Source organism: Manacus vitellinus, unplaced genomic scaffold (genome assembly GCF_001715985.3).
Source record: "Manacus vitellinus isolate BGI_N305 unplaced genomic scaffold, ASM171598v3 scaffold_44_pilon, whole genome shotgun sequence".
Lineage (NCBI taxonomy): Eukaryota > Metazoa > Chordata > Aves > Passeriformes > Pipridae > Manacus > Manacus vitellinus.
The window spans coordinates 3,974,298-3,990,384 of record NW_021940565.1 but is presented as its reverse complement, the minus strand read 5'-3'; the positions used below and the strand labels follow the sequence as shown (position 1 = coordinate 3,990,384).

Here is a 16,087-nt window from a genome sequence, read left to right as displayed (position 1 = left end):
GTGAGGGGGGGAGGAAGTGTGACTCTTGCCAACCCCACAAACCTGCCACCACCCAGCACTCCCTCAGCAGCTCTTCACAGCCCCTGGGACACTCAGGAAGGGGTTTAGTTATTGATGTTCTCTCTGGAAAAGGCTGTGGGGTGCTGAAGGTGAGGTGCAGCTTGCGTAAATCCAAGGGGTGCTTGCCCCATCATACTGTCCCCCTGGTGATGTGCATCCTCCCCAAGCTGGCCGTGTCCCCCACTTCAGGGAGACTCCAAGCATTTGCTTTGCTGAAGATCAGCACATCAGCCTGACAATGCAGGGAAGAAGCAGCCCCAACCCCTCCTGCCCGGTGTGGTACCCAGTCCTCACCTGTACCCGAACGCCCCATCGTACACCGAGTCGTTCAGGTAGATGACGGTGCCCCCAGGAAGGATGAGCTGCTGCCCGGCTGGTGCGTTGTAGGACACCAGCCCATCTGCAGGGAGGGGAGGGTGAGTAGGTGGACACCCTGCCAATACCAAAGCCCTGCCAGCCCCCAGAGGGACAGATAGAACCCACTGGGATGGCCAGCCCCTTCACTGGGCTCTGGGGACAGAGGAACAAGCACAAGACTGCACCACCCACCCAGCCAGACGCAGCCGTACAGCTCCACCCGCAGGCAGACGCTCATGGAGTGGTCAGTGACGGGGATGAAACGGACAAAGCGGGCAATGAGGGGCGGCTCCAGGTCCTTGAGGACAATGTCATAGGGGTTGGTGTTTCCATCCAGCACCTGGGGAGAGAGAAGCATGGTAGAGATGGGCAGGAGGAGCCTCCTCACTAACCACCCAGTGCAGCACTCGCCCGCCTCCTCACCTGCTTCCCATGCCGGTTCCTCCAAGAGATCCAGCGGGTGCCGTCTCGACTGTAGTTGATCTTATACATGGGGGCAAACTCATTGCCATGGCCCTCGGCGTGGCGCCCCTGGGTGCCCACCAGCGTGATGAAGTGCAGGGCGTGCAGGTCAATCTGCAGAAACTCCTTCAGGTCATTTGGCTCCACTGCAGTCTCGGGGCACCAGGCTCCATCACCATCCTCCGAGTCCAGCCTGTGAACACACAGTGGAGGAGCTGTTTGCAGGAAGCCAAAGCCAGCCCCATGTCCCCCTTCTCCCCTCTGTGGCAGCCCAGACCCTGCCATGGCTGTTGCAGGAGGGTCCGCACACTCACCGGCCGTACTTGGCAGCTGTGGAGTCGGACCACTGGCTAGAGGCTGAGATGTCCTCGTCAGGGATGTGCCCGCCCGACATTCCCAAGGGGTACCGACACACCGCTGTAACGAGACCAGCAGGACACTGAGTAGGCACTTCCCCAGCCCAGATATGTGTTGAGAATGGCATGGGCTGGGGCACATCCACCACACGGCTGGCACTCCAGCCCCGGCACAGCACTCCCCATCCCTCTGGCTTACAGAGAAAACAAAGCAGGATGGTGTGGTCCTGCCAACACAACACCTGCCTGAGCAAATGGAGCTGCTGGCCAGAAGTGGATGCCAGCCCAGCTCAAAGCGAAGCAGGAGCAAGGGGAGGCAGTGCTCCAGGGGCTAATAGGCACACCAGGCCCTGTCCCTGGAGATCCTGTCAGTCCTGCTGGCAGGCACCTCGGCTGCGGTAGAGAGCCTGTGAGCTGGCACCACTATCCACGTGCTCCTTGTTCTGGGGGAACCCCGAAAGCTCACTCCAGAGGCCACTCGTCCAAAAAATTCACCTGCAGCAACTGTGCCATGCTGCCCTGCTGCTCCCCCTACCTGCCTTGGGGAACAAGTGACAAAGGTGAGCACTCGCCTTCCGTGCTGACCCCTCAGTTCCCATCACCAGCTCTGCTCCCACCCTGGCTGCGAGTGGAAAAGTACCCGGTGTGGCAGGCAGGCTGCGTCCCCGAGTGGCAGCCGGCTCCCCCCAGCACCACATCCACGCTGCTTCCCAGGAGTTATTTTTTCACGCCTGGCTGCCAAGAGCACTGCTGAAAGGCCGGCTTGTTTGGCTGTGTTTACTGTCTGGCCGCTGGCTCCAGCCCACCGCACTCCCTCCACACACCACCCCGAGCAAACACCCGCACCGGGGAGGCAGGGACCCGCAGGATGCTGTGCCCAAGCCGACTCCTACCCCCATGGCCTCCGGTTCTCCTGGTGCTGCACCAGCAAAGAACGTGCATCCCAGCGTGCTGCCATCCCCAGGACCATGCTCTGCATCAGACAGAGGGATGAGTGCATCTTCATCATGAGCACTGGCACAGTGGGAGCACCTCTTGTCTCCAGCTCTCCCACTTGTGATGCTCTGCAGAGCACAGCTCCCACCGAATTCTCATTTAATTCTTGCCAAACATGGAGCCAGCTCAGTTCCTTTGCCCAAGGTAATAAAAATCCTGGCCAGGCAAAACCAGTGCTGCCAGGCCTAGATGTCTACAGGAGAAACAGGATTGCCTCCCTTAGTAAGCACTATGAAGCCTCTGGGGAAGACTCAGCGACCCCTTCCCATAGAAGAAGACTTTGAAGGGATTTGTTACAGGGATGACCCTGGGAAACCCTGGCATGCTGAAGGAGCCTAGGCTGTGTTCATCCCTGCAACACAGGATAGGGCTGAGCCCTGCAGAAACAGCCACCTAAACACACTTCTCCCGCTGACAGCCAGCACAGTGTTGTGGTTTCGAAGTAGAAGCCAGGCACCCAGTCAAGCCACTTCACTAAAGCCAGCCTTGGTTTGCTGCAAAACCACCAAAGAAAGCACAACACAGCAGCAGAAAACAATGCCCTGGCACCTGGCAGCCTCAAAACTGAGTAGGGTCAACGAGCCCCCAATAGGGAAGAGCCCCACCCAGAACCCAGGGTTCCAGCTGCAGTGCTTTGCCTGTTCCCCAGTGTCCCACTAACTGATGGGGGTAGGACAGCGCCCGTGGCACACAGAGGGAGCTCTCTGGGTCACTGCTGGTGGCCAAGCCATATGCAGGACAGCAGTGTGCCCAGGCAGGTGCAGGCTTGGGGGGCCATCACATACTGCTCCCAGAGATGATGGAGATGAGCCCGAACTTGGACATCCTGGCAGGAGCACAGACCAGGGAAATGCCCCTCATGGCACCCACAGCCTGTCTCACTTACCAGGGTTGACCTGGGCTCTTGCAGCCTGTGGGACATGCAGCAGCAGCAGCAGTGGCAGCAGCAGAGCTGGTCTGGGGGTGGCCGGCATGTCGGCAGTCCTGTGGAAACAGAGACAGGGCTCATCACACTGAGGCAGCTGAGCCACGTGGAAATGTCATCCCTGCTTGGGGCAGCCAGCTGAGAATGGGAGCACTTCCCCTGCATGAGCCCCCATGTCCCATCTCAGCCCGGAGGAGGCACGGAGCCCCAGACCTCAGATATGTGATGGTGGTCAAAGGGGTCCCGGTGTCCCATCCCCTCCACCACCATCCCTGGGAGCCATGGTACGCCAAATCCCTGGAGCTGGCCACATGTAGTGGCCACAGGACCCACATAAGGCTCCCAGGGCTCTGCTCTGACCCACACGAACCTCCCTGAGCTCTGCTTGGGGCCACTGCCACCCGGCTCCAGCGCCAGGCAGAAAGGCTCCGGCTGGGCCGCCCACCCTTGGACGGCTTTGAAAGTAAGAATTTGCACAACCCCATCATATAAGACAATAATAGCACGTTTCAACAGGCGGTTTCCCTGCCTGCTGGCTCTGGAGAGAGGAAAGCAGATACTCGCCCGAGATTTACAGTGTATTTATTGTGACAGCTCCCTGTGGCAGAGTGGATCTCAGGGACATGCATGACAGAGAAAGGTGTGACAGAGGGCATGGGAGCCAGCTTATACCCACTGCCTCGAGGGGAGCATGGGATGGAGCTGGAGGAGACTGGGGTCCTAGCAATGGGGCTCAGCCTGCAGCAAGGGGAGAAAAAGTGCCAGTGCTGGCAGGGCTCCTCCTCGGAGGGTACAGCCCACAGCACAGTGGGATCCCCCCAGGACGTGCCTGCCTTTGTGTCAGTGCTTTCACCACATTCATCAGCCTGGCTCTGGCCAGCTGCCAGGAATCCCCAGAGCCTGAGAAGCTCCTACTGCACCCACACACCTCTGGGGAACCACCACAGGGCTTGGCACCACACCAGGGGATGCACCAGGGACACCTCTATATGCCACCAGCCCTGCCCTAGGCTTCCTGGGCTTCTGCCCCTCCTCTTATTTGCCAAGGGGGCACTTCACAGAAGCACCAGATGCAGATTAGTCTTCTTTTTATTAAACAAGGCTATTTTAATCTAATTTACATGCACGTTAGACTTTAGAGAACAACTTACTAACCTGAGGGTTAAAGGGACCATAGCTCCTGGCCAAGTGGGACCTGGCTGCTGGGATAAATCCCACCCGAGCCCGCTGCAACAGCAATGTCTGGGCTGGGCTGGCACATCCTCAAGGCCAGCCCAGCACCAGTGATCCCACAGGTGGGTGTTTGGTTGTGTGGGACCCCACACAGGGTCCCACAACCTTGTCCCCACCACCAAGAAAAACCCAAACCCAACCCAAACCATCTGCCACACATCAGATGCCTTTATCCCACAAAGTACAGCTGGGAGGTGCTGGATATGATTCCCTGGTAACTGCCAAAGCCAGGGTTTGGCAGAGCAGGAGCAAGACAGGGGTTTGCTGAGACCATGCCAGCACCCAAGGGGCATGTAAAACCCCAGAAGCTGCCACCTGCATCCTACTAGAGGCTCTCTGCACCCCACAGCATACTGCTGGATTCCTGGGGGACTCTGCTAAACACCACGAGCTCTGCAGTAGGCACAAATAAACACCTGCACTTGGAGTGATTCTTCCCCTTTTTTTTCCATTTTTTTTTAAATTTTTTTTTTAAAGAATAATATGTTGTTTCTTTTTTTTCAGCTGGTAAATTTTAGCTAGTTGCAACTAACTCAGCTGCAACTGGGAATTTCAGCTGCAACTGGGAATTTCAGCTGCATTGCCGAGAGGTACGCAGGAGGCTCCTGTGTTTGATGATGGCCAGTTCCCCCAAAATTAAAATCTCAATTTCCTTCTGCATTCCAAAAAATATCCAGGGATATTTTTTTTTCCCCACTATTCTTTCAGGCTGAGTAAACTCTTTAAGCATCAGGATACCAGATGCTGTAATCTCCTGCAGGGAATGCATTTACATTTAGTCTAATATAGGGAAATCATCCCCACGTAACCATTGGGAAGTGCTCGTCGCTCCTCAGGGGAGTGGGGCTGGGGGACACTGGGGAGACAGTGGCTCAGGTGCTGAGGCTGGGGGCTCAGGGACACGTGGTCAAACTGGCCCAGTAGTACTGGCAACCCAGTTGGAAATCATTTCTGTTCCACCAGCCCTGCAAAAGGGGTGGCTTTGCAACATTTTGACAGAAAATGTTTGCTGAAAATATTCAATCACTGGAAATTTTTAGTGCAGAGAGTTTTTGGAGCTCCTCCCTGGCATCGCCTGGGCTTTGAGTTTTCCTTGGCCACTGCTTTTTTTTGTTTTGTTTTCCCTTTTTATTTCCCTCCTTTCTTATACTACTGAAATAACCAGAGAGAATTACCAGGGGAAAAAGTAAATCCACATCTGTTAAGAGACAAACCCCATCTGACCTGTGGTTCCTCTTGCCCTCCACCCATGCCAGCTGGTGAGATCCCCAGCTCGCTTCCCAGGTGGGCACTGCTGCCCATGCTGGCACTGGAGGAGCATCAACCATGGAGAGGGGCTGGATAGCAGCAGGTCCTGGACATGGGTCTCCCAGGACTGCCAGGGCTCCTGTTGCAACTCCCCATCCTTGCATGGGGATGGGGCTCCCCTCCTGCTGGGATGGCAGGACATGCCAGGGCCATGCTGTAGGGAACGTCCTTCCTGGAGTGGCAGTCTGTGACCCTGGCCCAAGACATGCAGTGTGTGGGTAAGGGGGTTCAGGATCCCCACCCCAGCGGGCACTACAGCCCCCAGCATGCTGTGCCACCAGCACAGCCTTGGCAGGAGCACAGCGCAGCATGACGGGACCCGTAGTCCTCCACCATTCCAAAAATAACATTTTAGACCTTCTCCAGGCTGGATGCAGCCCCACTTTCTTCAGCAGCAAGCGCCTCCCCAGCCACGGGCTGCCTGGCTCAGCCCGGGGCATCGCAGCCGTCCGGGGTGCGAGGAGCAACCGGCACATCCCCGTGGCTGCCAGCTGCCCTACGGAGACCTGCCAGGAGCACAGCCCATGGACAGGGGGCCTGGGGACACGGCGCTGTGGATGCTGCTGCAGCAAGCACGCCACGCCAGCCGAAACTTCGCAGGCCCTCCAATCCGCGGTGCTGCGGCCAGCGGCGCAGCAGCAGTTATCTGCCCCTCTCCCCGGCCACAGCGCAGGGTACAGCATCGCTCCGAGGCACGACGCGGGCTGGGGAAGCCACAAGTGAGTTCCCAGCACCAGGACGGGGCACGACGCTCAAAAGTACCAGACCAGTGGCCCTGTGTCCCCTCCCTGGTGTGACCTGGTGCCTGGCTGGGGGACAGCAGGGCCTCTCTGGCTGGCCAGCGCTGCCGCCGGCTCTGCCAACAGACACATAGGCGGGAGCTGAGGAGGGACACCAGGAAATGCTGGCCCGGCACGAAGCACGGGGGGAAACACTGGCAGTGGGGGGACAACTGGTGAGAAGTGGCCAAAAGTTATGTCCCAAAGCGAAACACCGCCCTGTTTCTGCCCCAGCCCCTTACAAGGTAAACCCACACCCCAGCCCCTTACCAGGTAAACCCACACCCCAGCCCCTCTGCCGAGGTCCCGCCGCAGAGCACAGCTCGCCCCACATCCCACCAAAATCCCAAACCTACGAGGGGCACACGCCTCTCCAGCCTCTCCACGTACCCAAGAGCAACTCACCGGAGCGGGGAGGCGGCGGCAGGCGGGTGGGCTCCTCGCCCCTCGCCTGGGCCGGGGGAGCCAGGCGAGGAGCGAACTTCCCCGGGCTGATGCAAGATGCCTCTGGGAGCGTTTTTGCATTCTGCGGATTCCTGGGAGCCGTCCAGAAATCCCACAATCCTACATCTTGCACATTTGGTTTCAATTAGGGAGCGGAGAGGGGGAGCCAGTCAGCAATCCGGGCTGGCTTTTCGGCGGAGGTTATTTTCCTCGGCCCGAGGGAATGTGCGCAAAGCTATAATTTACAGCAAAACCCATTCATAGCGCAAGAGAAAAAATAAAAAGATCCGCGTGGCCGGCAGGGGAACTTAAAGCAATAGGCAGCGTTTTGCTTTCCGGCACTCGCCCCCGCGGCTGCAGGATGGCACGTGTGTCCAGGACCCTCCTCCCGCACCGTGGGTCCACGGGGGACACCCCCAAAATGTGGGCAGTGGAGACACTCCATAAGACCCCATCACTGTCCCAGAAGGACCCACATGGACTACCCCTCTCCGGGCCCCTGGTGGGAAGGGTATCAGACTCCTGCGCGGGCACACACGGCCAGGACACGGGCCGGAGTGCCGACCTGCCTGGCACACGGCATGGAATCGGCGCTCCAACTCCCCGAGCTCCACGCTGAGGTGGCGGTTTTACATCATTTCCAGGCACTAGCTTGGCACTGCAGCCATTGACTATGCAACGCAGCAAGGAGAAAATAATAATAATAAAGGGCTCGCATTAATTTTTGTGAAATAGCAAAAACCACAATTAAAAAAAAAATTGAAAAGCAACTTTTTTTTTTCAGACTAGTGTTTTGGCTGTATTTTATGCCACTGCCACACTGTGGGAGGGAAGCATCACACCTGGCAGCAGGCCAGTAGCTCCCTAAAAAGCTCTCCTGTCTTGCAGGACACCCCACAGCTCCAGGGCTGCAGGCTTGCTCCTAAACACAACCTCCTCACCATACTTCCAGCCTGTCTGCTCTCCAGACAGACCAACTGAGTCAGGCAGGGTGAGCCATCCACTGCCCACAGCAGTTCTGGTGACCCTCACCACTGCTACCAGAGGGGCTGCAGTGCCAGCTGAGCCAGGGGTGCCCAGAGTTAGAGCACAGCTGCCTCCAGGCTGGCAGGGAGGGCAGGCAGGGAACGGGTGAGAGCAGTGCCTGCTGCAGGGCTCTGTAGTGTGCCCCCTTGTGCTGCCTCAGATCAGCTGGCAGGGAGAAGCACAGGCTGCCCTATGTGCACACCCACAGAAATGCCAGCCAGCTCTGCTCTGCTCCACTCCCCTCCTGCTACCTGGAATCAGTACTCAAATAACTTGGCAGCAGCCAGTGCTGCGCTGCTCTGTCCCAGGACCTAACGCAAAGGTGGTGGTCTGCAGAGCCAGAAGCCACAGCCTCGGCCACACACAGCCCAGACAGCCAGTGCAGAGCCACCAGCAGGCACAGCGCCAGCCGGGACCCCCCGCGTGGCCCTGGCTTCCAGGCACACTGCCTGGGAAACTAAGTGCTTGGCTGAGCCTAGGATGCCCAACAGCCACCTTAGTACTCACAGGACTCCGTGACTTCCCCTGGGGGAGAGAGGTTTGGGTCCCATTCGCAACCCTGCAAGGGAAAATCCCTCTCCAGGCAGCCAGGGGGCAGTGGGAGGCAGTGACCAACCACACCGGGGCTGTGATGGGACAGGATCAGGAGAGGAGCTGGCCAAGCTCCTTCTTTTCCCAAACAGGAGGAGGCAGCACAGCTGCTCTGCCCGGGGGCATCAGGACGCCACACTCCACAGCAGTGTGCTGTGGAAGGAGCCCTCTCAGGAAAAGCAGAGGGCACACAGCGCTGCTGGAGGGTTCCATGCCAGGCTGGCTTCACCCTGAGCACTCCGGCAGCCCAGCACACCCACCTGTTCCTACCTGCTCAAGGCTTGCCACTGTCGGCAGGAATACAAGAGGAAAGTGCAACTCTCAGCTTCCTCCAGAAATGCCCCAAACAAGCACTGCAGGCCAGAGGACCTGCCTGCAGCCACCCCAGGCAGCAACCCTTGCTGCACTGGCAGAGCACATGGTATGATACAGTCAGCTCTCTACACCACGAGCAGAGCCTCTGTGGAAAGTCATCGTCACTCAAACACCACCAGATGACAAACAGGAGGGACTCAGAGTTTAATTGGGTGCTTCCAGTTGTGCAACGTAGAAAGGATGACTAAAAGGAGGGACATGGGCAATGACAAGGACCCTATTAAAAAAAAATAGTCATGTAGATTTAAGAAAAATAAAAATTCAAGATTAATCCCAGCCCCGTACCATAAAAATCCTCTCTCTGCATGTACAATGAGTACTACTATATACATGTTTAAAAATAAATGCCCACAGCCTGGAGTGCAAAGAGCACCATGCCATAGCTGTGCTTCTTGGCAGGGGAATCCATAAAGTGTTTGGTTTTTAAATTAAAATATAAATAGAAGCATACAACGTGCTGAGAACCAAGTGGGCCACATCCTCCCCTGCACAAGGCTGGAGTGAGCAGGACCAGCCCCAACCAGTCACAGCTATAAACCTTCATGTGTCTGAGTTTCTGGCGGGATGGACAGCCCTGCTTGGGCACCCCGCTGCCACTACATCCCATTCTTCACCAGCTCGTGGATCCCATCCTCATCAATAATCAGAGGTGCGCGAAACTCTCGGTCCTTCACGTACTTTTCCAGACCCTACAGGAAGACAAAGGGGCTCATTAGGAACACACCACACATCATCTGCTCTGCTGACCCACTGAGTTGCTCACAGGTGGCTCTGGTCCCCTCCTGGGCTAGCAGCTTGGGGGACAATGTCTCAAAAAGCCCCACAGTGAATTCAAGTCACACTTCCATGGCTTATCCCCTCACATGTGTGCCCTGCCAGCCCCTCCACCTGTCTAGTCCATCTGCAAGGACCTCTTCAGCTCTGGAGAGTCAGTACTCACTTCTCCTCCATAGGACACGAGGGGAGAAATTTCACACTGGATTGGCAGGTCGTTTGCATCCTTCAAGCTGCAGAGAAAAAGCCAGGAGAGTTAGTTACATCCCACCAGGGGACATGGACGGGGCCCAAGATCTTGCTGATGCCAGGTGGGGGGGGTCAGCACAGAGCTGCCACCAGCACAGAGCTGCCCTGGGTTAGTCAAGCCTTGCGTGCTCTCCACAGAGGTGCAAGTGAAAGTTTAGATACCAGCAGCGACTGAAAGGGAAGAGAGCTTTAGATGTGGGTTTCATGATGCCTTTCCATGTGTGCAACTACGGCAGTGCCTGTGTCCCCAGCCCCACTATTTTTGATGCTGCATGCAAACTCCTTCCTCCTCCTCCTCCTGCACCCTTGGGGGTGATGGCAGATGCACTCACACAGCACCTTCCCATTTGCTGGCTATAACTGGTCTTTCTTTCAGCCCTCTCCTGCTTAAAGCACAATCAGAGGATGGAGAGTAAGCCTGTCTGCTCGCTCAGAAATGCTCCCTGCAGCACTGTTTGCTCCTCCTGCCTTTGCCTCTTAGATCAACTGTTTCAGCTCCTTTGTTCTGCCGGTGCGCTGGCACTGGTGAGCAAAACATCAGAACACACCAGTACTGGCCACTGCAGCAGCACTGCTGGGCAGGGGGCTGTGTGGGGGCCCCAAGGCTGCTCCTGCTGTCACTAGCCTTCATAGGACCCCCTCCCAGATACTCCCTGGATCCAGCTGGTATATAAGTCTGGATAGGGAGTGCATCCACGTGGAGCCAACAAGGAGCCACAGCAGCACCCCAGGGTGCCTCTTCCCAGCCACGCAGGCATGGCAGGATGTCATCCGTGACAATGCTCCCTTCACTTTGGTTAAAGCTCATCCCTGCTGCCACGGACTCACTCAGCACCCCTCCTGTCCCAGCTGTAAATAAAACTCACCCATCCTAACCCAGCCCTCATACTTGTGTTTGGCTTGGGAGTTAGATTCCAGATAATTGTTAAAAAAAAAAAAAAAAAAATTGACATCAACTGGCAATGAAGAGTAAATGTAGGATAAAGTGCATCCTTCTTCCTATGTTATAGTGTGATGGCCCAGTCATAAGCCTGTAAACACTTGGAGTCTGGAATTAAAACAGAGATCCTAGGAATATCTCACCAGAAAGTACTATAAGATACAACTTCTGAAGCGGGCGAAGGTAACAAGCTTGCTTAGAGCTGGTGAATGACTCGAAGACCAAGTCCCAGACACCCCACCAGCCCCGTGCCTACAGAACATGCTGCTGTTAACAGAAGTGTTAAAGCTCTCCCGTGTATTCCTGTAAACTTTCAGGCGCTGAGCCAGGGGCTTTTCCTGGTGTCATGGTCTGGATGTACCAACCTCAAGAGCTGAAGTCACACAAAGCACAGCTGGCCGCCGTGCTGTGATTCACACATGCTACATCAAAGCCTGCTTGACGTTAACTCAACGCTTTCAATCCCGTTTCCATCTGCCTGGACGCCTGGCGGACATCGGGAGACAGCAGCCATCTCCAGCACTGGGACCGGCCGGGACCAGTCCAGCCTGTGCTGTGCCATGGTGTGATTAACAGGGGGGTGTCATCGAAGGGACGTGCCAGCATGTTTCCCAACAGCATCCCGCCTGTGGGGTGTCCTTTGGGGGCCGTGGGCAGTCAGCATCAGGCTGCTGCCACCCCGCATCCGCACCAGCAGCACAAGCCCCATCCAGTCACCCCTGCTGGCTGCCCCTGCGGAAAGGAGCCTGGGAGGGAGCAGACGCTGCCTACTGCCCGCCACCATGAGAAGCAGCACCCACGGGGACGAGCTGTGGGACGTGCCCCGCTCCCAGCATGCGGCCCAGAGCCCCCCAGCCCCGTTAGTGGCTGCGGGCACCTGTCCCAGCGCGCACCCACAGCCTGGCCTACAGCCCATTAGTTCCTAAGCACAGCCCCGCCACCACGCAAGCTGCACGGTATAGTTACTTGTCTTTGACATCTGCTGGCGTGGCAGCGGACCTTCCGTTTGGGATGCTACATGGGAATAGACAAGGGTTAGCGAGGCAGGGAAAAAACACAGCAGAACAAGTCTGGGCTTTGCTGATCTCCAAAGAGGGGTTGTGGGGAGGGTCCTGTGGCCCTGACTCCAGCCTGGCTGCTGTATGGATCTGTTGGTGTGCTTGGGCTTTAGGGAGCCACCTCCTCCCTGCAGAGGCAACCTTTGCTGTGCAAGAGAGTCTGGCAGGATTTGGTTCAGAGATGCTGAATCAAGAAGGAAAGCTGCTGCTGAGTGAGCAAGCACTGCTCCTGTGGCCACCACTCAGCCCACATCCAGCTCTGCCCCATGGACCATCCAGGAGAAAGGCCCCATAGCTGGTCACTTCAGTGACACTGTTATCAGGAGCAGTGAAATGCAGAAGGGCTGGGGACTGCCTCATGCCTTATATCCAGCCCAAAAAAGGATGCAGGAGTGCCAGGAGCAGCAACTCACCGAGGGATGGCAGGGATGCGTGTGCCGTTTTCGTCCACAAAGTGCCCCCCTGCATTGAGAACCCAGCAGTGGTGCAGGGACATCAAGGCATGTCGGGCTGTGGTGGGGTTGTCCTTGCCATTCTGGCTGTCTGCGTTCTTCAGGGGAGAGAACTCGTCCTCACGCAGCACCTCGTACACCACAAACTTCCTTAGGGGGAAACAGAGCATGGGAGGGTCAGGTTTGGAAATCGTGGCTGCTTCATCACTTCTCCCCTGCCAGGGTGGCTGAGCTGGGGCCATGGCCCTCCCACAGCCCACACCCATGGGCTGTTTTTTACAGTCATGAAGGAGGGAAGGGAGGGCCTGGGCTGTAGAGTCAGCAGATGTTCTTCTGGCCCAGAAGCAGGGCTCAGCCAAGCAAGAAGCACACAGCGCCTGTCCCTCCTGCTGCTCATCTCCAAGCACAACCATCCACTGCTGCGGCAAAGCACAGGAGCTGGCATCTTATCCTGGTATCAGGGCATCACCAGTGGGCACACCCCTGGCACCGCCCCGGAGGCTCTCAGAGCTGCCCAAGGCAGAGCCAACAGCCTCTGCCCCGTGGAGAGAAAAGGACATACTTGGAAAACTGGAAGATGTCAAAGACGAATTTTTCCATCTTAATCCCATTGGGCTTCTCGGGTTGGATTAACTGCCCTGTAGTGATGTCCACATGTGGGATCTTCTTCTCAGCTACATGGTGCTGCAGTTGTGGTTCATAAGTGCTGCAACAGGCCAAGAAAGAGATGTCACTTGCCTGAGCAAGCCACGTCTCCATCTCAGACACTGCTGCAGCAGGAGAGCCTCTCTGAGGCACAGGCTGCTCAACCCCATGGCAGCCAGGAGAGGACGGCTCCACACGCCTGCACTCTGGAAGCTGCATCTAGCTATGGCCAGGAGAAATCTTATCTCAAGGAAGAGACTGTGTGGAGAGGCAAGGGTCAGGCCACATGTGCAGAGGCTGGATATCAGGGGCCTCATATCAGCACACCTGCAAACAGCTGGAGCTTAGCCAACAGAAAGCAAGGTACAGTCAACTCCACTTGGCACCAGGACTCCAGCAGCACCCTAGCAGGCCCTTACTTGACTACATCTTTCAGGAAGGCAGTGGTGAAGTAGTGATTGGCGATGTTGCCTGCGTTGAAGAGCAGCCGCCCGTCCGGGCCCCGTTTCTGGGCAGTGGCCAGGGAGATCTCGCTGTACTCCACCACCTGGTACACACCATCCACTCGGCACACCACACCCACCGGCTCCGTGGGGTTGGTCTTCTCCACCACCTGCCCAAGGGAAGGACTGTCAGAGAGACACTCAAAGCCCAGCACTTCAAATATACTCCCTCGTACCCAGCATCCCCTGCCAAGGCTTTTTGCTGTGCTGGGATAGTGCAGGGATAGGGATGCTGGAGCCCTCCCCTCTCAGGTACTTCTGGCAATGGGGACTAGAGGAGGTTGATGGCAGAACTGGGTGACAGGGTGTCAGACACACCCAGAGGGTGCGGGCAGGATCTGGCACCAAGCCCATGTGCAGCTGGCAGAGGGCACGGATATTTTTAGCCAGCTTGCTGTGCACAACCAGGAGGCTGCCGGCTCAGTAGAGCCATCTCCCTACACTTGACCTCCCTCCTCTTCCTAACAACCCACATACCTCCATCTGGGCACAGGACTACCCCAGCAAATCCCTACCCATCACTGTCACCATGGTGGGGTGGCATGCAGGGACAAAGGGCATTCTGCTTATTTCCTCTTTCTCTCGTGCAAGCCAGGAGGAGGAACTGCTTTCCCTTTCTCAGCTTGCTCTCTGAAAGCTTCAGACCCAGTAAGTCCTCTTGTCTGTTTGCCAGAGCCAAGCCCAGTGTAAACAAAACCAGCCTCTTTGGCTGTTAAGCCAGTCTTTAGGTAAAGCTTGGAGTATGCAATGTCCTATCCACAACACATAGGGCTGGGTTCAGTGTGTCAGCTGCACCCACCAGATCCTGGTCCAGTGGCCCAGGATGTCACTCCTGGGGACAGCTGGCAGCCTATGGCAAGGATCTTGTCCACCTGTGCTATCCACAGCCACCTGGAAAACAGCTGCCCAGCATCCAGGTGTGAACCAGGGAGCTCCACAGGACTCCCTAGGAGCCTCTTGTCCCCAGGCACTAAGAGACCTCTGAGCCCTGGGCCTGTCAGTGCCACATTCCTGTGCAAGACAGGAGAGGAACGGCACCAGGCAGGGCTCAGTGATGCCCCACATCCCCCACAGTGCCAAGGGCAGGCAGGACTACCCAAGGGGCAGGTAGGACTGGCAACATGTGCTACTTCACCACTATGCTCCTGGTGCTTAGCTATCCCTTCTGAATGTGGTGAACCAGAAAACAGAGGATGAGGAATCAGGGAAGACAGGCAAGGAGCAGGACAGACCCCACTCGGCTCCAGGGAAGCAGAGCCTGCCAGGCTCCAAAACCGTACCTTAGCCCCACAGTCTGCTCCCTTCTCCAAGCAGAACCCAATGAACCTGGGGTCAGCCACCTTCACCAGGATGTTGTCCACGCAGTACACATGGACACTCTGCACACCCCTCCGCTCCATGTCGTCCACGATGCCGTGTGCACCCAGGGCCCGGTACAGGCCCCCATTGCCATCTGCAAAGAGAACAAACTATTGGGGTGCAGCAACATCCAGCAGTCCCATCAGCCACCCACGCTCATCCTCCTTCCCCACAGAGATGGTGTGGAGGGTTGTCAGCCCAGCCATACCCCACCCTGGTCCTCCCTGCCAAGACAGACACCTCTCAGCCTGCGTCACCCGTCAGCCACGTCACACTGCAAGACTCCAGCTCCAAAAGCTTGTCCTCAGCACCACATCTCGCCCCTGTGCGCCCCTCCCATCAGCTCCCATCACTAACCTGGTGCCATAGCAATCTTGCCCTTCTCCTCCAGCAGGATTTTTCCATCGAACCCCAGGGCAGGCAGCATGCCCTGCTGGAAGAAGATGATGTTTTCCTTCTTCAAGCCAAAATAACAATGCTTCTGGAAGAATTCCTTGGTGGACTCCATAGTGCGGCCACTTGTCATGATGTACCTGTTGCAGAGCAGGAGACCCCCAATGAGCAGGGAGGAGAGGCAGGGTCTCACACCCCTCATCCCAAATGTAGGGAACAGCCCTCTCCACGTTTAGGAGGATCTGACCTGCTGTCAGATGGTGGCTTGCCACCACTTTGGCAAGCCAAAGAAGAGCTTCACTCTTCCTTGCAACATATATCTCCAAAACCATAAAACACCCTGCACAGTGCAGGGGACACCCCCAGCAGCTTCTTCCTTGACACCAACCTCCTGCTCACAGCACCACAGCTGCCCCTTGCTGCCTAGACCCCTGCTTTGCATGGCTGCTGTCCCATATGGGGACATGACAGACCTTCCCAAGGGCCACGGGGCTGAGTTTGACAACGTGGGACCCATCAGTGCCACTCATTGAGCCTGGAACCACTAACTCCAAAGGGATATGCCCATAGCAATAGCACTGGTATCAAGAGGAGCTGCGCCAACCCATTGTTCCTGGGCGGCCAAGGGGCTCTGCATCAGCCCAGGGCCTGGGAAGGGGAACTGCACCAGTCCGGGGGATCTCGGGCTGCTGACACCGACAGGGCTACACCAGCCCATCAGCGCCAACGGGATCCTGCCGACACCTCCCCGTTCCCCAGAGGCCACCCGGGGTCAGAGCTCACCAGGGGATATGGCAGGGGG

At 56.9% G+C, this 16,087-nt stretch overlaps 2 protein-coding genes across 2 annotated transcripts in view; both read right to left on the bottom strand.

The window, feature by feature from the left end:
- The window catches only part of DDR2 (discoidin domain receptor tyrosine kinase 2), a 9,453-nt gene extending 6,248 nt beyond the window's left edge, over nucleotides 1–3,205 (bottom strand). Inside the window, exons 1-6 of the mRNA XM_029962233.1 lie at nucleotides 3,118–3,205; nucleotides 1,194–1,296; nucleotides 841–1,072; nucleotides 610–757; nucleotides 355–460; nucleotides 43–83 (exon numbers count right to left, since the gene is read on the bottom strand). Coding sequence (XP_029818093.1) covers nucleotides 43–83; nucleotides 355–460; nucleotides 610–757; nucleotides 841–1,072; nucleotides 1,194–1,296; nucleotides 3,118–3,205 — 718 coding nt within the window. The remainder of the gene's footprint in view (nucleotides 1–42; nucleotides 84–354; nucleotides 461–609; nucleotides 758–840; nucleotides 1,073–1,193; nucleotides 1,297–3,117) is intronic.
- Nucleotides 3,206–9,032: 5,827 nt separating this feature from the next.
- UAP1 (UDP-N-acetylglucosamine pyrophosphorylase 1) lies at nucleotides 9,033–16,082 on the bottom strand (the record flags this gene model as incomplete). The annotated part of the gene is made up of 9 exons (XM_029962232.1): nucleotides 9,033–9,601; nucleotides 9,853–9,919; nucleotides 11,842–11,889; nucleotides 12,347–12,535; nucleotides 12,948–13,091; nucleotides 13,450–13,643; nucleotides 14,814–14,986; nucleotides 15,250–15,425; nucleotides 16,069–16,082. Coding segments are annotated over 9 exons (1,098 nt in total), but the record flags the coding sequence as incomplete, so codon positions are not given.
- Nucleotides 16,083–16,087: the final 5 nt, after the last annotated feature.